Here is a 19,172-nt window from a genome sequence, read left to right as displayed (position 1 = left end):
GCATTTGTGCGCGTTGTTATCGAAAAGATGAGAAACGCCACCCCGACGAGCCGTACTTCTTCTCTGCGGATAATCAGCTCGACTTTGGCCCTGTACCGGCCCGGTTGCCCCAGCTTACGCCTACCGAAGAGTCTTTGATTGCTCGTGTTCACGTCCACGTGAACATTATGCTTGTGCGAGGGCAGCAGTACAAGTATCGGGGGCACGTAGTTCACTTTCTCCGTGAGGTTGGCTTAGTGTACAACCAGCTCCCGCTTCTGCCGCAGGAGTTGAACATTGTATTACTACGTCCTGCCAATACGTCGTCCCACGCAATTCTTAGTCGGCAATTCACCCGCCAGTTCCGTGTCCGCCGCCAGCCGGTTGTCATATGGCTAGACTACCTCCGGCGCCATCATCCTGGGTATCGATGCGTCGTCATCGACGAAGAGAGGCTAAATCAATTGCCCCAAGATGGCAATGTCCTGGATGCCATCCCCCAGAGTCAGGTGGAGGCTGCGGATGTTGGACCCGAGGAAGATCAGGAGGCAGAGCCTGACCTGGAGGACGAGGCTGCAGTGCCAGACATGTTGGCAAAGGACACGGAGCTCGATGCTCTGCGGTCTATTCTCGCCGGAGAGTCGGAAGCTGATTCAGAGCTTTCCACAAGCTTCCAGGCGCAGGCGCAACACGAGCTGCAGCTCCCGAATATACGACACACACCCATTAATGAGTTCAATCGCTCTCATGCCCTACTCTCCTTGGCGTTTCCCTGCCTCTTTCCTGACGGTAGAGCCGACTTTGTTGAACCTCGATTGCGCTCCATTGATTACAAGGATTACGTCGAGCACGCGATGCGCTGGCACGACGGGCGTTTTGCACGCCACCCGACCTTCCGCTTCGTCGCCTTCAACACGCTAATGCGGTCACAAGCACGAGGGCGGTCCAGATTCTTCGTGAAGCAACATGATGGGAGACAGCAGCCGCTGACGCGAGAGCAACTTATTCAGGCGCTGGAACACAGCGAGGACCCCGAGGCGCAGGCGCTGATCAACTCGATCACAAGGCATGCGGTGTCTATTCGCGGTACGCGTCCATTCTGGAACAAAAAGAGGCAGGACCTCGAGGCCTATGCCTATAACCTTGGTTGTCCTGGTGCATTCATCACGTTTAGCCCGGCAGATTTACACTGGCGGAGTCTCTACCAGCACATGCCCCAGTATGACGACTGGCTAGCCGCCACCGAGCCGGAGAGGATGGCTCTATCGCGCCGCCTATTGCGGCAGAACCCTCACATTGCTGCTTTCCACTTCTACCGCCGATACACCCTCTTTCGGGATATCGTGCTAAGTAAGAAGTTCAGCATCACAGATTACTGGGATCGGTACGAATGGCAAGGCCGTGGTAGCCCACACAACCACGGCCTGTACTGGATGGATAATTGTCCAGGGGCCGACATGGAGGACGAAGCGGCTCGTGATGTATTTGCACGCACATGGGGATTCCACGTCACTGCCATTAACCCTGAGCCGAGTAGGACTATGCCTCAGGGTGAGGGTAATCCCCTGAGCGTGGATCCCCTGAGCGTGGATCCCCTGAGCATAGAGATGACATTCCTGCGGCTCTCACAAATCGTCAACCGCTGCCAGCGCCACAAGTGCAATACCACGTACTGCTTGCGCGTGAGGAAGAGAACCGGTGATCTGGCGAGGGACATGGAAGGTGCCGCTGCGGATATCGAGGCGGCAAACGTTGCCAATCCAGAGAGGGAGTGTCGTTTTGACTTCCCTCGTGCCTTGCGGGAGCTGGCCGCAGTGATCAGGAAGGAAGGCAGGTCGTACTATGTCTTTGAGGCGGCCCGGAATGACAGCCTCATGAATAACTTCAATCCTGCGATTATCCTAGGCTGGCTAGCCAATATCGACATATCTCCTTGCACCAGCTTACAGGCGGTTATTACGTACGCTGCGAAGTATTGCAGTAAATCTGAGAAGAAGACCGAGTCTTTCGCCAGGCTTGCAGACCAGGTCTTGCCTCACACATCGCACGTTCAGCCCCTGTTGTCCTTCTCCTCTCGCCTGATGAACAAGCTGATTGCCGAGAGAGATTACTCGGCGCAGGAGATTTCCCATCTGCTGCTTAACATTCCGCTGCAAGAAGGCACCCGTATGGTTGTCACCGTGGACTGCCGTCCGTTGGAGCGACAGGCACGTTCGTATCGTGTGGACGGAGATGTCAACGAGGCCATCGGCAGCTACAGGAAATATCTAGAGAGAAAGGACCAGCATGAGGATATAACCTATCTCGAATACCTGCAATCGTACAATCTCAACACGTGGAGGAGACTCGCTGCTCACGCGAAGAAGAGAGTCCTGTCTTACTTCCCTCGATACAAGTCTATGGAGGCCTCTTCCCAGTTTAACGACTTCTGCCGTGTTAAATTGATGATGGTTCATCCACATCGCTCTCCAGAAGAGTTGCTCGTTGTGGGCGGGCAGCGGTTCGATTCCTTCACGGCTGCGTACATGCACTGCAGACAGCACCATGATACCCATGCGGACGATCATTATGGGGAACCAGATACAGATGAATTGACGGCAGAGGAGGATGAATTTGAGCTTGAGATCCATGAGGAGCCCATCGCGGAGGAGGACTGGCATGAACTCGCCCGCATGCTACCTGACCGCCCACTGGAGGAAGAGGACATCGACATCCTCGGCCGCCGAGACATTGACATCAATTACGATTGGACCCCTCGTGTTGGGCGGTATGCCGATGATGGCATTCTCAACAGCGACTACTGGAAGCAACGCAAAGCGGAAAACACCCTTGACCTTGATGTGGATGATCAGCCCTTGGAGGCTCGCGATTCCCTAAATCCAGAGCAGCGCATAGTATACGATACGGTGATGGGCCACTTCCTGACCCAGGATCCCTCTCAGTTGCTACTCCATGTGGATGGCGGAGGCGGCACTGGCAAGTCATACCTCATTAACCTGCTCTCCGCGCACCTCCAATCCGCGACAGGGGGGAGGGGGACACCTGTTTGGCGTGCTGCGCCAACGGGCGTCGCAGGAAACCAGATATCGGGCACTACCTTGCACTCCCTGTTACACCTCCCAATCAATAAGGACTTCAAGCCTCTATCTCCCGTTGATAAGACCCAGCTCCAGAAGAAGCTGAAGGATATCAAGTACCTCATCATCGATGAGAAGAGCATGCTAAGACTGCGTCAGCTATCGTGGATCGATGACCGTCTCCGCGAGGCGTTCCCGAACAGGAATGAGGAGTTCTTTGGCGGCCTGAACATCCTCTTGGTTGGTGACTTCTTCCAGCTTCCCCCTGTGCTACAGAAGCCGCTTTGTTACGACAAAGAGGTGCAGGGAGTAGAGATCAAGGGCAGGAACGCATATAGGCGCTTCGATAAATCAGTATTCTTGAAGGTTGTTCAGAGGCAGCGCGGCGACGACCAGGAGGCGTTTCGCACAGCTCTCGGGGAACTGCGGCTGCTCCAACTATCTATGGAGTCTTGGAAGCTCCTGTCCACCCGCGTGCAGGCAAAACTAGACGATCGAGAGGTCGCGAGGTTTTCCAGCGCCCTGCGAGTATACGCTACCAAAGATAGGGTGAACGAGTATAACCACTATCACCTCGACCGCCTCGGCCGGCCAGTCGTCCAGGTCAAAGCTAAGAACGTCGGCCCTGGTGCGGCTGCTGCCCCTGATGACAAGGCGGGCAACCTTGCGAAGCAGATCCCTATATGCATTGGCGCTCGTCTGATGCTGACGTCTAACCTTTGGCAGCCCGTTGGCCTCTGCAACGGCGCTCGCGGTACGGTTTACGACATCGGCTGGGCACCCGGGGCTGACCCCATCCAAGATCCTCCTTGTGTTATCATGATGGAGTTTGACAAGTACAACGGACCGGTGTTCCTGACCACCCCCGATGGCAAAAAGATTGTCCCAATTCTCCCAGTTGAGAGAGACTTTCTCATCGGAGCCACTCTCTGCGCTCGCACGCAGTTTCCCCTGATCGTATGCTACGCTATTACCGTGCACAAGTCACAAAGCATCACAGAAGATATGATCGTGACGGATCTCTCCTGCCGGGACTTTCAGACCGGTTTAAGCTACGTGGCTGTCTCTCGTGTAAAAACGCTTGAGGGTTTGATGTTAGATGCGCCATTTGATCGTAATCACCTGGTCTACGGGTCTCCCCCGGATGGCATGAAGATGAAGATGAGGGATCAGGAGCTTAGGAAACGACAGGTTCTTACACGGAGTCCTTACATGATATATAATACCAAGAATGGCCATGGCACTGGATCAGTACGTAGTAGTAGTAATAGCTTCCCGGCCCGCGGACACACGGCCTTCGGCTGAGGCTACCCCATGCGCCCCATCGCCGCTCCAATGTGCATGGGGTGGCGTAGTATTTTACAACCCTATACAACCTTTGCCTGGTCTCGCGATATTTCCGTCCCTTTGCCCAAGAGATCTTACATCATTCGTTTGATCCTTATTACACCAGTTGGGATGCCCCTAATCCGTGGGAGCGACGGCTTGAGCCATTTCTTCAGACCATCGCCTCTCGGCCGGACTTGGCTCGCTCTGTCAAAACTGTCTTTCTAAAAGTCCGCTTGGTTGAATCACTTGACTTTGATCAAAGCCGAAAAGTTTTCGATACTTGTGCACGCACCTTTGGAAGTAGTGCCCAGGATGTCTCTGACAAACGCCACGATCCTCGTTCGTCTACCATAAAACGAGCGTTTTTTCAAGGGACACGTCCACCCAAAAACATGAGGTCGCGCGACTTTATTCCCACTGCCGCAGGCCAACTTCTGTCTATTCTGGTGTCTATCCTCCCGAATCTGTATCACATTGGTATTGAGGAAGATCGTCGTTGGCAACTCGATGTGTCACCTGTTACTCTCGGCGTCCTGGGTATCAACTCTATTCCGCTCAAGACACTTGAGACCGATTATTCTCTCCCAAACTTACTTGCTTGGACACCGGAGCTTGAGACCTTGGTGACTTCGGCGTCAGACTGGTTTCCGAACATGCCTTGCCTAAGGAACCTTCACATTCGATCTCGGAACGCTGTTCAAGCCACTACCTTAGGCCACCTTCTATCAGCCTGCACTGGTACCCTATCTACATTCTCCTACACTTCCTTCGACTCTAACATCGTGGGCGTTGTAAACCTCCTCGACAAACCTAGGTTTCACGCCAGTCTCGAGACTCTGCACCTTGACATGAGACATTACTGTGACCGAGGGAATCATGAAATGCCCAGCCTAAAGCAATTTACCCGACTCAAGAGACTGTTCCTCCACACATACCTTCTTTATGGCCCGAAATACCCCACCTGTTGCGAGGGAAATTGCGTGTTCAAGTCTCTTGTTCACATCCTTCCGCCGAGTATCATATCTCTTGAACTTTCGGAACGCACACAGACGCCGTATGGCTGTATGCAGAACGATCTGCTCATTTTAGCTAAGAATGTGGCTGTTGATTTTCCGCAACTGAAGGAAATTCAAAGCAATGCTGATCATGTCTGCGATGAGTATCCCGAGGCTTTGTTCAAGAGCGTTGGGGTCGACCTTATACATCGGGACCCGACCCTGTGTTGCTGGATAAACACAGTTTGTAGGATCATAAGCACGGTGAATCATGCTTATGATTCTGATTATGATGAACGTGGATGTGAAGGTGGGGGTTGTGGTATGCCTTTGCCTGGTGAACTTTCAGATGAAGATTTGTGAAATAGAATAGAAGTATCCAGAATAAATATAGGTAGAAATTCTCTTATCAGCATAAACACTCCATATATCCACGAGCACATCAAAAGGGGGCCCAGAAAACTCAGGACCTCTATCCTAAATTACAAAAGGATTTGGGCAAATTTAGTAGACCTTTAGACTAGTATTTTTCTTCTGGCCCCTTGGTTTAGGGTCAGAAGTTTTCTTGCTCCCTAAGGCTGATCATAATCGACGCACTCGATGAGTGCGCTAACTTGGATCGAGCAACTGAGATAATGGGTCTGCTTGACCGATTAAAAGATCTGACGACTTTGCGTATTCGCCTTCTCGTTACCAGTCGTGATGAGCTCCCAGTGCGCAAAAGCAATGAACCAAGTACCGCATCGTTCTTTGTCACTGGCCACAGATTTTTGCGAAGATGCAGCTTCTGATATTGGAGAAATACTAAAGCGTGGGTTTGCAAAGATCCGAAATGAGGCGGAGATTGAAGAGACAAGGCCAACGAACGATCAATTTCAGGAGATATAAAACGAGCAACGGACCCATCCCCACTGTTCATTTATGCATCTACGCTCCTCCGTTTCGTACACGGCGGGACACCCGGAAGCCATCCGAAGCGGCGACTCGATAGCTAGCTGAACAGACAGAATGAGAAGCCTTCCACAACACAGGTCGATGAAATGTACACGACAGTTTTTGAGTACGTATATCGGGATCGTCAAGATGGCAGGCCTGAGTGCCTTACCAGCCTTGAAAAACGTGAACTCCAAGCGATACTGGGGTCTTTGGCGCTCGCAGAAGAGCCCTGACGGTTGAAGCATTGGGACACATCCTGGACATTGAGACTGATACAGTTGATCATTGGCTCTGGTCTTGCCACGCTGTCATAGAACCCACGGTGGATTATTCATCCCCAATCAAAGTGGTTCACAAGTCATTCAACGATTTTATATTGGAGATAGAATCTTCAAAGACGAGGTGGCTCAGTTCCGATGAAAGGGAGCTCCACAAGTACCTGGCAGAAAAGGGTATCGAGTGTCTTCGGAAAGGACTTCACCAGAACATATGCCAGGTACAAGGCCCAGGTACATTACAGACAGATATCGAACCAACTACAATTAATCAGTATATCTGTCGGGGTCTCCAATACGCCTCATCACATTGGTCGCATCACTTGCTCAGGGCCCAGGAGAATGCTTTGCAAGCCCATTACTTAGAGTCATTTCTCAACGACCACTTCTTACAACGGGCTGAATGTATGGCCATCCTGGGCGGGCTACCACATTTTTCAAAGGCCATCGGTAGCCTATTTGTAGCTATCACGATAACTTATCCGTCTCCCAGGATCTGAGATCGTTACTAACAGACCTTCAGAAACAGTATACTCCATCTTTCCAGACTCTCCTGCATCTTTTGAAAGATATCAGACGATTTCCCCTTTCGCACTGGGACATTATACGAGAGAGGCCATTGCAAACTTATGGCATTGCCCTCGTATTCAGTCCCACTGACAGCGTAATTAAAAGGCTGTTCTGGGAAAGGCGGCTGCTTGGCATAAAAGATATTCGAGGCGTGGTAGATCCTTAGAATCCTTGTTTGAAAGAGCTGCCCTTCCAAAAAAAAAAAAAAAAAAAAAAAAAAATCAGGGGAATTGACTCTTTTGCAATGTCACCGGATGGTGAAACTAGCGCCTTTGCCTGTTGGGCATTAGAGGGGTCCGATTTCTCTCAGCGCATGGAACTTTGGCATATAGGAAGAGGAGCTCGCGTTGACAAGTTCACCATCGATGATCCGGCTTTTGCTCTGACTTGGACTCAAGATGGACTTGGTCTTTTATCTCTATCACCAGAAGGCAAGGTCTTGGCCTATGACCTTCTACCAAAGAGTGCGAGTACATATTATTCACTACAACCGAGAATTGACACACTCTTGGGAGTTGCGTTTTCTATTGCTGACATCTATCCATGTGTAATAGCAACTATGAACGGAAACGAAGTCTCCATTGATCCTTATGCCCTCACAGAAATATTGTACATCTGGAATTACAAACCGGAGAGGTCTTCCAACCACTGAGATTCACGCAAGAAATGGTCCATAGCCTGTCTATCTCTCCGGACGGTTCTCAGATCGCTATGGCACTTACGGACTGGCATCTCAACTTTGGAAAAGGATCAGTTGAATTGATAGAAATCAGGACTGGGTCATGCGTCCACAATTTCTGTAACCAAGAATGCATGTCACAGAGTCTTGCATATTCACCTGATGGGAAACACCTTCTCATTCAAAGTGGTTTCGATATAAATGTCCACTCGCTACAAACCAGAAACGTTGGATCGACTAGAGAATACGCTAGTCACTATGGTGATATCATGGCCTTTCTACCAGGAGGAGAAAGAATTATCTCGAGATACCCTGATTCTCTCAAGATATGGGGCACCGAAAAGCTTCGCAGCGCCACTGTGCCCCAAGGTCCATTAGCAGAGCTTGAGACAATCGAAAACCTTGTGGACATAAAGAGAGTTGTCATCTCGCCGAACGGTCATTTCTTAGTGTCCGAAGACGACGCACGCCTGAAACTCTGGGATCTCTCGGGCGAGACGTATGAGGGACAATTGGCAGTCCATATCCATGCCCTCGATGACTTGGAGATACTTAGCTTCTCGGCAGACAGCGAGTCTCTCATGTCATGCGCCAAGAATATGTTTTACATATGGATGATGGGGAAAATCAGCAACGCAGAGTCGTCACCACAAGATCCTGAGTACAAGATCCAAGCCCAGCTTAGTATCTGCTCTGATGGTTTAAGTCTCCGAAGCGCCTCAGGGCCAGATCCAGTGGGCATCAGGCCTGAGTTAAGCTCCAGTCAGATCAGCGCATCATGGGTCAATGGAAGAACGGCAGCAGTCTATAATCTCCGGACACTCGAGGTCTGGAAGTTGGGTCCTGCTCTTAAACGCCATTTTGCCTTCGCGACGCCTGGGGAGCAGCAGATGATGGCTGTTGCGCTTTCTGCAAACGATGAGTACTTGGCTGTGGCTTATGGTACAACTCTGAAGGTCTGGGCCCTAAAGGACAGTTTTCGAGCAAGTGATCCGAAGACTATCGAACAAGTCATGGCGATGGCTCTGTCCCCTAAAGGTTTTATCCTGGCTCTCGCTTCATTCAGTACTATTTGCATCTGGACCACAACTTCACGCGATGGTCCCAGATGCCTCTTCCAACATGAAATATCTAGATCCTCGATCCATTTGCCTCTTGAGCAATCTCCCACTCGGATTCTGGTGCTAGGTTTAGTCTCAACAAGCAACACTTTGGTCGCAGCCAGATCATTTCCCAATCCTTCTGTCATTCTCTGGGATGAATCAAGCGGCCTCAAGTTTCTAGTCACTAAGCCGGGCAATGGAGGCTATTCAGACATCTCGTTTTCTCGAGACGAGACACACGTCTATTTAACGGGTCGGGCGTTTATTGATTGTTATCGAATCAAGTCAGATGTTTCTGAACTAGGTTTTGATAAAGAAATACGGATATTGTTTGATGAGGAGGAATGGATATATTACAACGGGCAGAGGTTCTTGAAATTCATGCTGGAGAACTTGAGCCAAGTTTGGTATGGTGGTAATCGTCTTGCTGTGGGGGACTCCGGAAAGTTGTTATTATTTCATTTCGAATAGATGACATAGACTCGATTGTCCCGAGAGTTGATTTGATTTGCGCCTCCCTCTATTAACACTCTTGCCTCATTTTGATTCATTGTTGTTCAGAATAAATTCGGTTCATATGGGTTCTTCAGTATATAATGCTTTCGGTGGCCAGGCTCGGCAGCTTTACTTTCTAATCCTTCTGGATCTGACAAACGATAAGTTACATGTACATACAACTCCTGACTCTACAAAGGCGCAGACATCTCGAAACTCATATCGTAGTTAAAAAAGAAATCGCCCGGCAAGTCAGGGAAAAAAGCATCAACCCCTGAAACTCCCGATATCCCTGCATCAACATTCTGATCCATCTCAACCCCCAACGGCGGGCCCATATCCCCTGGAATTTCCAACTTGAGCGTCTGCGCCATCCTCTCAAGCCCACCAGTCATGAGATTCGCCAGATGCCACTTCCCAGCTGGCTGTGACCGAAACTGCTGGACCAATCCCATGATTAGTTCGTAGACTTTATCACGTTCGATGAGATCGTGATATTTTGTCGCGACTTTTGTGAGAAACATGGAGGCGAATGCTGTCATGGAGTGAACGTATGATGGCATCCCGACGATGCCGAGGGCTACGTCGGGGTCGTTGACGAATTTGTCGATGATCGTTGTGGCGGCTGTTATACCGTTCAGAGCACAGTCGAGGAAGTAATGCGGGATGTGTTCGTCTTTGGAGAGACCGCGGAATACGTGGGAGTATAAGTACAGTTGGGCGAAGTTGTAGTGGAGGATGATGCCTTTTCTTGGAAAGCCACCGATGCCAGGCCAGCGTTCTGATATACATTAGCTCTGATATTCTGGTGCAAGAAAGGATTTGAATAAGTTACCTTGAACTTGATCTGTCCAGAAAGCGAACCACTGATCAAGTTGTATCCGAAAATGCGAAATATGGTTCAAATGCAGCCTTGGTATCGGCTTCCCCTTATTCGCAGTAAACAGCTCACGGATACTCCTCAAAATGCTCACAACAGTCACTTGACTCAACAACCGTCTATCCTCTTCATGCGAAACAGCACAATGCAAGAAATCCGTAGCGCCCTGCGTCGAAGGATCTTCCTGCACTATCGACGGTCTCCCATACTGCGTCGCAAGCTGCTGATCGCAAACACAGAGTATGTACCAAATCCTCGCACACTGCGCATCCTCGGTACTAGCTTTTTCGATAGCTCTGTCGTAACTGTTATGAAGGTCGAATTCAGCTGCTCTTCGTATTGCGTGGCCTGATAGCATCCATGACAAATCGCTTAGCCAGTAGCACCCGATGCATAGGGCACGGAGATAATCGCGGCTTAGGCGTCTTTCGAATATTGATGTCTCGAAGAGTCTGCGGAATTCGGAGCTTATTACGGGGTATATGTAATCTGCGGTTGAGTCATGAAGAGCTGCTACTGTGAGGACTGCTACGAGAAGGAATTGGCTCTTTTGTCGGCACTCTTGCATCGTCTCATAGGGACATCCAATGAGATAGATATACGGATCCAGACGTTTTCGGTAAAAGTTGAAAAGTCGTTCTGCGTCGGCTAATGATATGAGACGTTTCGTTATCACATCTTCCATACCTGGATTCTGCTGCGAATTCATATCATCCGGTGACCGAAGAGCGCGTAGTTTAGTGAGTGTATATAGTGAGTGGATAGGCGCATATGGAACATCATCGTCTTCTGGCATGAGCTTTGGTGAGTTGTCGCGTGAGGGAACGTGATGGCCTTTGTTTGACAGGCTTGGTGATTCATCTTTTGGTCCTTCTGCAGATCCGGAAGATGAGCGGAGTGGTGGTAAGTCCAGGTCGAGTCTGCCGGCGACTTGTTTGAGGAAATTATGCATTTGCTCGACGTCTTGAACTAATCTAAAGACTGTCAGAGAGATGAAGTGTTAAAGAGAGGAGTTACTGTACTGCGATTTCTCATCAAGAATTGTCTGCAGATTCTTCCCCAAGACACAACCGAGTCCCTTCTCCGCACATCGTCGACAAGGCGGTCCATTCTCATCAATCAGACATTTAATCTACTCATCATCAGCATCACTCCATCACACCACTTGCACGCCATACCTTCTGTCTTCGACATGCCGTACAAGCCTTGACCTTTCTCGAGATCTGCGGCGGAAACTGATTCTCACCATTCTCAGCCTCGGACCAGCTTCGTTTCGACATCTTGGCGGGCCGTGTAGTCAATTCCGACTCCATCTAAGTTGAAGAGTAATGTTTGGCGTCTGGTTGGCGCGCGCTGAATCTGGGGAAGTTGGGCTAGGCTAGGTTCTGCGGGGTTTATATAATCCGGGGCGGCGCTTCCGAGGTCCGAGACCAAACAAGATCTGGTTTCCGACAAAGTGACCTTGGTGATATCGGGGAGCTCGGGGGGACTACCCACCCTTTTTATGCATCCGGGGCGGGTCGATAGGTCGGTGATGCGGCGTGGTACAGGCGGAACAGATCCACTTTTGCCGGCTACAATGGATTTGTGATTTGCTTCACTCGGGATACGCTGGGCTGAGGGATTTGTAGGCGGAAGATTTATTTCCATCTAACTAATTATTTCCGAGCATCTAGTTGTTGCCTTGGAGATATCTAGGCTTATCTGGGTCAAATCCGACAAGACAATTGACCGTCTCGTTACCCTCACCACTATCATTGATCTGATCGCCCTTGGGTCCACGCCACTTCCCTGTCAACTTGATATACCCATCCAAAGCATTGTTCAACGTATGTCCGACTTCGAGGGCCTCAGCCGCACGAGTATGTGAGTAATACGTCAACAAACTCTGTGCCGCTTTTCTTTCTCCTTGCTTGATCATAGTCAAGGCTGTCTTTTCCACCCAGCCTTCAACCTGGACGCGGGATGCGCTCTCGAAGTTCTCAAACATCTCCGTGACGATGGGGTGGTATTTGTTGGGATCTGAGCACATGTAATACAGCACACGCTTGAATATGCGGCCAGCAAACTCCGACGCTTCTTGCAGTTGATAGTCCGGGTTAAGAAAGCTGCTTGAAGCGCCAGTCGTCAAATATCGATGCTCACCGAACTCTGGGGGGACGGACTGAACGCCTAGCCACCATGGAACGAAAGGCGCTGCCACAGAAGTCGCTGGCGCGTTCCAGATTCGTAGCATATCCCGGTCGATTCCATCATGGAGACTGACGACTTGTCCATAGCCAGCTTCATCATCCGCAATGCGGGGATCTCGAACTCTCTCCATCATCTTGGCTTCAGTCACAGGAACCATCGCAAGGGTGGCGTTTTCCAGAGCTGCCTGCGACATGAATTTGTAGCCTCCATCACGAGCCTTGTATCGAGGATCCTGAGGACCATAGACGTCGAAGATGTTGAACGGCTTGCCGGAAGTCTTGTTCCACCAGCCCTGCTCAACAGCAAATGACACAATGTTGTCAGATCCAGCATAGTCGGGGTTGTTCTTGAAGTCGGTGGGGAAGTTCTCGATGTAGCCTGGGTAGAGGACCTTGACATCATTCGGACCAAGACGTTGGGCAGCCCATAGCTTCTTGCCGCCCGCCATCTCCCAGACAACCCAGCCCTCATCTTTATCAGCGATGAGATGAGAGTTGCCGCCATAAGTCGCTTCACCGTACTTCGCCATCAAGTCTCCAATGATTTCAACGCCCTCACGAGCACTGCTAGCTCTCTCCATAACAATGCGAGCAAAGTCGCTATACTGCACACCCCGTTGAGGATTCGGCGTCATCTCCAGTAGCTCATCCCGGTTATCAGCCCAGACATCACGGACCGTCACACCCTTCTCATTCAAACCGCCATTTGTCAACGGCGCAGGAAAACCCTCAAAGTCAGAGTACTCCATACTCATGTACCGAAACGTATGGTTCACTTGGGGAATCTGAATGAGCTCTCCCGGGTACACGGCATCTTTAGTGACGCCAACAGTAATCGTCGAGTTGGGAGGATGATCACGCGCCGGGAAGAGCTGAAGCCAATGGCTGGAAACTTCTTCTCCAGTGCCTCCGACGATAACACTCCCATCTTGAGTGAGGTTCTTGCCAACGTAGAAGGCATAGCTCGCTGATGCCGGACAAGCCAGCCAAAGCATAGCCGCAAGTGTAGCGTAGTTGAACATGATTCTTGCCGCGAGAAAAGGCATGATGAGAAAAAGAGCGCATGAGTAGTATCGTGGTTTGCAAGTGTATCTATAGCTTCATGGTCTGCACGTGATCGTCGCTCAATTACTCAGTAGGGAAGCATGAAGCCGACATTAGCTTGAACGCTCTCCGTAAACCGGCTTGGCGTGATGGAGTAATACTGGGTTCATGCTGGGAAGTTGAATGGTAGGATTGAGCTAAAAGATGGAATTGTACCTACAGAGTATGATTGATTAGAGGTTGGCGGCCGTTCTTATCTCGGGGAATAATCTGGGGCTGATTTACTGGAGGAATAAGCTTAAGAACATCGGCAAACTTTCACTGAGCTTTATGTTGGCCGACGACTGCGTTATTATTCGGCGTACAGATTAAATGCGATCTGCAAAGATCTAATAAGGATTCAAGACAATGACCACTTGGGTAGAAGGCAGAGATTTGAATAGGTATTTATTCGTAAAGCAAAAACTCCAAATGGCTAATAAATATGCCTCAATTAAATGCGCCGTCCATCATGATTCATTCATTCCCTTTGTCCAGCAAAGTAAAGTATTTATGCGAAAACAGACTCAAGAACCAGCTCGAAATATCTCGATCGAGGTTGAGGTTGAGTTCGTTGTGTAGGTTGCGCCCGAATTGTTGTCTCCCTGTTGTAGTGGCTCAGTGAGCGGCCTGCAACTGTAGCGCCTCCAACGGTCAAGACGATGGGGAGGACCCTTGATGTTTTGTTAGTATAAAACAGGCGATTGGTTGAGGTGGAGATACTGACTTAGGAGCGATGTGGGCGGAAGTGGCAGCGGGAAGCATTTTGATGGTTGTTGGTTGTATGCTTGAATGTCGTGGTTTTTGTTGGAGCGTTGATTGCAAAGTGTCTTGTTTGGTCGTGTTCTCAATTGTGAGTGCTGATGATGAGGTACAGAGCAGGAAATGAATGAACATTATATAATTATCGATAAAATGCTACTTCTCCTGGTTTTCCGTCCTTGGCTTTACAGCATCACACGTTATGACTGCCGGTGGTTCGATGATCACCGTTTGGTGTGCCGTGACAATGACAAGAGCCGGGCCACCCATGTCGGGCATTATCGGGGCCTGTAACTCGACCCCAGACTCGAAACTCTGGAGAACTACTCCGTAGCTTTGGCGCAATTGCAATGCCGGTATGATACAATTGTGAAAACACTATAATTATTTCAAGAGTACTATATCGACTCACTTACGAGTTTCATAGTGAATTATGAAGTGTTTATCGTGTAAAGGCTAAACTGCCAAGGCTTCAATAACCGTGTGATTCCCAGCCACGGCGCCCACCGATAGGCTCAGTCTTGTGACAACACCTGTCTACGTCAGTTGCCTCACCCCCAAACTCTAGAACCAGCTGATGGAAGCCAAACAGCTCGAGTTCACTTTTACATCTCCGGGATCCGGGATATTCTCGCCTCGAGTTTCCCCAGACCGGTGGTGCATTTCCAGAAGGTACCCTAAACTTACGAGGCTGTATGTAATGCTACACTAAATCTTACAACTTCCCCGCGTCTAGCATCTATTATCGCATGACTTTTGGGGTATTGTTTGAGGAGGTGCTGTATCATTGGTCGGTTTGCTTGCCGTTGGACTATCCGACTTGCTGAATCTGGCCAGTCTGGTTCTTTATAAGTCGTGAATGCCGTTTTCGTCTTGAGATGCATTGACGACTTCACATGTCTATGACGAAACGGTTGTTTTATTCATCTCCGTGTTTTCTGCGTTTAGATCTGGAAGTTGTTCTCCGAAGCTTGAACATCGTATGTTTTCTACGTCTCATTCAATATCAGATACTACTTTTCATCACGAACAGACTTGGCCCGAACATAACCGCCTTTCAATAGCCGGAGAGGAGAAACTTGAAGGATATTAGATGCTACTTCATATCCTATAAACCAAGGTATTGCGTGGTTAGCCGAGGATGCTTTCGGATGTTAAGCATTCCGGACAGAGTCGTCTTCTCATGCACTGCAACCTGCCTCGAACGCACAAGACTGAAGCGGCCAGCCAAGAGTGAGCAGGAAGCTCTTTTTGTTTTTTCGAAATCGAGGAGATGTTGAGTACAGAATTACTCTGAATAAAAAAGAGGCATAGTGAAAGAACTAGATTACAAGGCGGCAACATTCCTTCTCTTGTCTGAAGGAACACTATAGCAAACCATGCAATCTAAAGGCAATACATATGGACCTCTATATTGGCTTCTGGGAATCTGTCAAAGTCAGAAGACTACGGAAGGCCATGGCAAGAGGATATGTTCAAATCAAAAGCTTTTCTCGACTTATTAGAGCAATTGGGTACAAAACAACAACTGCCTGCGCCATAAGGCAACAGGATGCCACTTGATTTAGCTGTCCGCGGCAAAGTTTTCACCTACAGGAGACAGAACTCAGCAATTCTATCAAAATAAAAAGAAAGGTCTAGTAGTGAGGAATCGCAAAAATGACAAGACTGGGATTCGAACCCAGGCCCCTTTCGAGACTGCGAATCGTTACTAGTTCGAATCGAACCTGAACACAGCGCCTTAGACCGCTCGGCCATCTTGCCTTGAAACTATGCCTTTGAGAAAGTCGTATAACAGGGCCGCCTGGACCAGAACGCTTGAGAGAAGGCCGTTCTGTGCTCTCGAAGACGGGCAGGCATATTAAAGAGTTCGAATAATGAAGGACATTTCCTCGCACTGGGGACAAGGGAGTCTTCTCTTTTACCTTGTCTGTTTGTTGCACCATTGCATCCATCCAATGATCAGTCCAGGAGTACGCAAGCCAGCGCCCTTTGTCAGGTTTGTGCAACACCAGGACTGATCATTGGATCAAAGAAAATGTAAAGCTTCAGTCTCGACCAAGGTACCTTACAGTCTTGGCTAAAGCTGGTTGACAGAACGGCAATACATCTCTCGATTTAGCTCCCGTTATCTCTAAACGTCGGATATGGTCCAATCGATACCATTGCGTTTTATCTCTGCGTCAGCTATAAATAAATGTTCGCGATCTCATCCTGTTTCAGGCATTCTTCATTGACCAGATCCATTGGCCGCCCGGAGCAGTCGGGAATAGCACACAGGGAGGGATGGCCAATCAACAAATGTCAACAAAACGGGAAATGCAGCTGAAGAGCGATATCGCAATTCCATGGTAACCCCGCGGGATTCTGATGTGATGTCACTCGCTGTCGCGTTTATATCCTGAAGCCGATGCCATGTCGGTGCCGATGGCCCCACCTCAAATCCGGGCCCCCGATGGAGGGTCTCACGGGAGTCAAGCAAAGACGCATGCTAAAAGATACCGGCTGTAGAAGCCCGGGATGACCGACTGCAAATAAGAAAATCCTACTTAATAAAGAATGGATAATAAACTCAGCTGCATGATTGCCCTTATCGACGCAATTCTCGTAAAGCAAGCTAGAAGACGTCAAAAGCGTCAAAGCGGACCGATGACGGCAAAACCGGCTGCAAGATCAAGCTTGGCTCCTCGGTAGCTACGGAACATGAGCAACGACGTCATCATTCCAGCGAAAAACATAAAACACATCCAACGCGCATTCTACGCAACACAGCTTCGGAGCAGCAAATTTAGCAATTGAGCGACATTCATCATGGCTACGAAACAGTCGGAAGTTCCCAACTTCACCATCAGCGATTACGTCAAGTTCTTTGGCGCAGGCGCCCTCGCTGCGACGTCTACTCATGGTGTAAGTCGCATGCTTCGCATGCTCACAATCGCAAGCTGACAAGATACAGGCTGTCACGCCAATTGATGTCGTAAAGACACGAATTCAGGTCGACGATGCCTTGAAGGGATACAACATGCTCTCGGCTGGTCGCAGCATCGTCGCCAAGGAGGGTGCTTCAGCGCTACTGACTGGCTTCGGCCCCACTGCAGTAGGCTACCTCGTACAAGGCGGTGCCAAGTTCGCTGGTTACGAGTTCTTCAAGAAGAAGTACATCACTATGCTTGGAGGTCCTGAGAAGGCTGTCGATCATCGAACGGGCGTTTATCTCACTGCCAGTGCATCAGCCGAGTTCTTTGCTGATATTCTTCTGTGTCCGCTCGAGGCCACGCGAATTCGACTCGTTTCGCAGAGGGGATATGCCGATGGTTTGCTTTCGGGTTTCACAAGAATGGCGCGTGAGGAGGGCTTCAAGGGCTTCTACTCTGGCTTTGTTCCTCTGTTGTTCAAGCAGATTCCCTTCGCTGTTGGCCAATTCTCTGTTCATGAGGCCGTCAACGAGGTCATCTACCGCGCAATGGGCCCCGAGCGAAAGCAGAAGCTCACACAGCTTGAGTCAACCGGAGTAGAGCTTACATCTGGTATCACCGCCGGTGCTGCTGCCGCCATTCTCTCTCACCCTGCCGATACTCTCTTATCAGCCATCAACAAGGGCGCTGGTGATAAGAGCCAGGGCGCGACAAGTCGCATGTTCCAACTTGCGAAAGAATTCGGACCCAAGCGATTACTTCTGACTGGACTGGGACCTCGTATCGTCATGACATGCGGTCTCGTCGGCGCTCAATTCGTGGTATACGCTCAATGCAAGGCCCTCACAGGCGCACCACCAAGCATTGAGATTCACAAAGAGGAGTCTCTATGAGTGCTCATATAACGATTTAAAAACGGGATGGTCGGTTTTAGAAATGGCGTTGGGGCGATAGATATGGAATGAGATCTTTTAGAGCGAGTTCCGATGTTAGACTTAATTAAAGAAATGTTTATTTTATTGCTTGGCAACCACATTCTTGAGGTAAATTCCTCATGTTTCAGGGACCGTGCCTCTATTGAGCCGCTTATTGATGTGCCGGTTTTGGTGGGAGGATGCTACCCACGGGTCCAGATCTGGTCTAATCTTGTGTCTGAGTGTTTGAGATCGGTTGAGAGTGGCGGAGCTGTGGCGTTTGGGATGAGAATATGATGATGCCTGGGCAGTGAGGATAGGCAGAAGAATAAATGCATGCCATGATTACAAAACAGCAGAAAGACTGGTATTTAAGGAGAATTCAATATTTTTTAGCATTTCCCTAGGTGCCAAGTTCTGCAGATCACATCTCAACTCAAATGCGAAAAACTGGAAACGTGATACTTTATGTTGCATTGCAAACCGGTTCATGTCCACTGTGGCGCAGCTAGGGGCATATCCGGCAGGTGGCCGTGTGTCCTTAGCGGACTGATCCCGCCGGGCACCCTTCTAGGCCACGCACCACCAGCGGCTCCAGTGCAGGTCCCCTATTTTTGTCAGGAACTTTGGGCGGTACCTCCCCGGTAGCGCTCGAGGCCACGCATCACCACGAGAGCATCCCAACCCCATCTCTTTGTTCCCTCCTTAAACCTTTTTCCAAACATCCTAGCTTCCCCAAAAACCTTAAGGGATCGACTGTGTTGCATTTTCGAGGTACGATTATAAGAAACCGTTCTCCCCAACCAGCATAAGCTGTGCGACCTGCGCCAACAATTTACGCTGGTGGCAGCATTGCTTTGCATTCTTGATCCCCTTAGCCACCACGAATACAGATCTCCGCGTGGCAACTCCTGTCGCTGTCGCCGCCATTCAATCTTCGCTCTCTCAACATCGAAGCTAATATCTCCGTTTGCTCCAGTTCTCGTTC

General features: G+C 49.7%; 7 protein-coding genes and 1 non-coding gene across 9 annotated transcripts; 4 read left to right on the top strand and 4 right to left on the bottom strand.

The window, feature by feature from the left end:
* Window positions 1-6,463: 6,463 nt before the first annotated feature.
* On the top strand, window positions 6,464-6,556 carry FOXG_05781 (uncharacterized protein; the record flags this gene model as incomplete). The annotated part of the gene is made up of 1 exon (XM_018384217.1): window positions 6,464-6,556. The coding sequence occupies one exon, from the start codon at window positions 6,464-6,466 to the stop codon at window positions 6,554-6,556; it is 93 nt and encodes a 30-aa protein (XP_018241270.1).
* Window positions 6,557-7,405: 849 nt separating this feature from the next.
* On the top strand, window positions 7,406-7,813 carry FOXG_19116 (uncharacterized protein; the record flags this gene model as incomplete). Its single annotated transcript, XM_018399302.1, has 2 exons — window positions 7,406-7,631; window positions 7,716-7,813. The coding sequence occupies 2 exons, from the start codon at window positions 7,406-7,408 to the stop codon at window positions 7,811-7,813; spliced, it is 324 nt and encodes a 107-aa protein (XP_018241269.1).
* Window positions 7,814-7,827: 14 nt separating this feature from the next.
* FOXG_05780 (uncharacterized protein) lies at window positions 7,828-9,028 on the top strand (the record flags this gene model as incomplete). The annotated part of the gene is made up of 2 exons (XM_018384216.1): window positions 7,828-8,905; window positions 8,949-9,028. 2 exons carry the CDS (start codon window positions 7,828-7,830, stop codon window positions 9,026-9,028), a joined length of 1,158 nt encoding a protein of 385 aa, XP_018241268.1.
* A 465-nt stretch (window positions 9,029-9,493) lies between these two features.
* Window positions 9,494-11,815, bottom strand: FOXG_05779 (uncharacterized protein). 2 transcript variants are annotated; one of them, XM_018384214.1, is made up of 4 exons: window positions 11,497-11,815; window positions 11,341-11,450; window positions 10,274-11,292; window positions 9,494-10,219 (listed from the first exon to the last, which is right to left on the bottom strand). In XM_018384214.1, the coding sequence occupies exons 1-4, from the start codon at window positions 11,629-11,631 to the stop codon at window positions 9,630-9,632; spliced, it is 1,854 nt and encodes a 617-aa protein (XP_018241266.1). In that variant the 5' UTR covers window positions 11,632-11,815; the 3' UTR covers window positions 9,494-9,629. The 2 variants fall into 2 exon arrangements, with proteins under 2 accessions (XP_018241266.1, XP_018241267.1); XM_018384215.1 differs by having other exon boundaries at window positions 10,274-11,450.
* A 175-nt stretch (window positions 11,816-11,990) lies between these two features.
* On the bottom strand, window positions 11,991-13,556 carry FOXG_05778 (uncharacterized protein; the record flags this gene model as incomplete). Its single annotated transcript, XM_018384213.1, has 1 exon — window positions 11,991-13,556. One exon carries the CDS (start codon window positions 13,554-13,556, stop codon window positions 11,991-11,993), a length of 1,566 nt encoding a protein of 521 aa, XP_018241265.1.
* A 548-nt stretch (window positions 13,557-14,104) lies between these two features.
* On the bottom strand, window positions 14,105-14,358 carry FOXG_05777 (uncharacterized protein; the record flags this gene model as incomplete). Its single annotated transcript, XM_018384212.1, has 2 exons — window positions 14,105-14,267; window positions 14,321-14,358. The coding sequence occupies 2 exons, from the start codon at window positions 14,356-14,358 to the stop codon at window positions 14,105-14,107; spliced, it is 201 nt and encodes a 66-aa protein (XP_018241264.1).
* A 1,657-nt stretch (window positions 14,359-16,015) lies between these two features.
* Window positions 16,016-16,119, bottom strand: FOXG_19115. Its single transcript has one exon. It is a non-coding gene; the product is annotated as a tRNA-Leu (tRNA).
* A 1,047-nt stretch (window positions 16,120-17,166) lies between these two features.
* FOXG_05776 (uncharacterized protein) lies at window positions 17,167-18,163 on the top strand (the record flags this gene model as incomplete). The annotated part of the gene is made up of 2 exons (XM_018384211.1): window positions 17,167-17,262; window positions 17,312-18,163. 2 exons carry the CDS (start codon window positions 17,167-17,169, stop codon window positions 18,161-18,163), a joined length of 948 nt encoding a protein of 315 aa, XP_018241263.1.
* Window positions 18,164-19,172: the final 1,009 nt, after the last annotated feature.

The sequence above is a fragment of the Fusarium oxysporum genome, chromosome 2 (genome assembly GCF_000149955.1).
Source record: "Fusarium oxysporum f. sp. lycopersici 4287 chromosome 2, whole genome shotgun sequence".
NCBI lineage: Eukaryota > Fungi > Ascomycota > Sordariomycetes > Hypocreales > Nectriaceae > Fusarium > Fusarium oxysporum.
This window is presented reverse-complemented; position numbering and strand designations above follow the sequence as displayed.

What these genes read in the sequence shown, in the direction of transcription:
- FOXG_05779 (XM_018384214.1), bottom strand. Translation starts at nt 11,631, where the DNA reads ATGGAGTCGGAATTGACTACACGGCCCGCCAAGATGTCGAAACGAAGC. An exon ending in CGGCATGTCGAAGACAGAAG is followed by an intron (nt 11,451 to 11,496) that starts GTATGGCGTGCA and finishes GATGATGAGTAG; the next exon opens with ATTAAATGTCTGATTGATGA. An exon ending in CTGGACAGATCAAGTTCAAG is followed by an intron (nt 10,220 to 10,273) that starts GTAACTTATTCA and finishes AATGTATATCAG; the next exon opens with AACGCTGGCCTGGCATCGGT.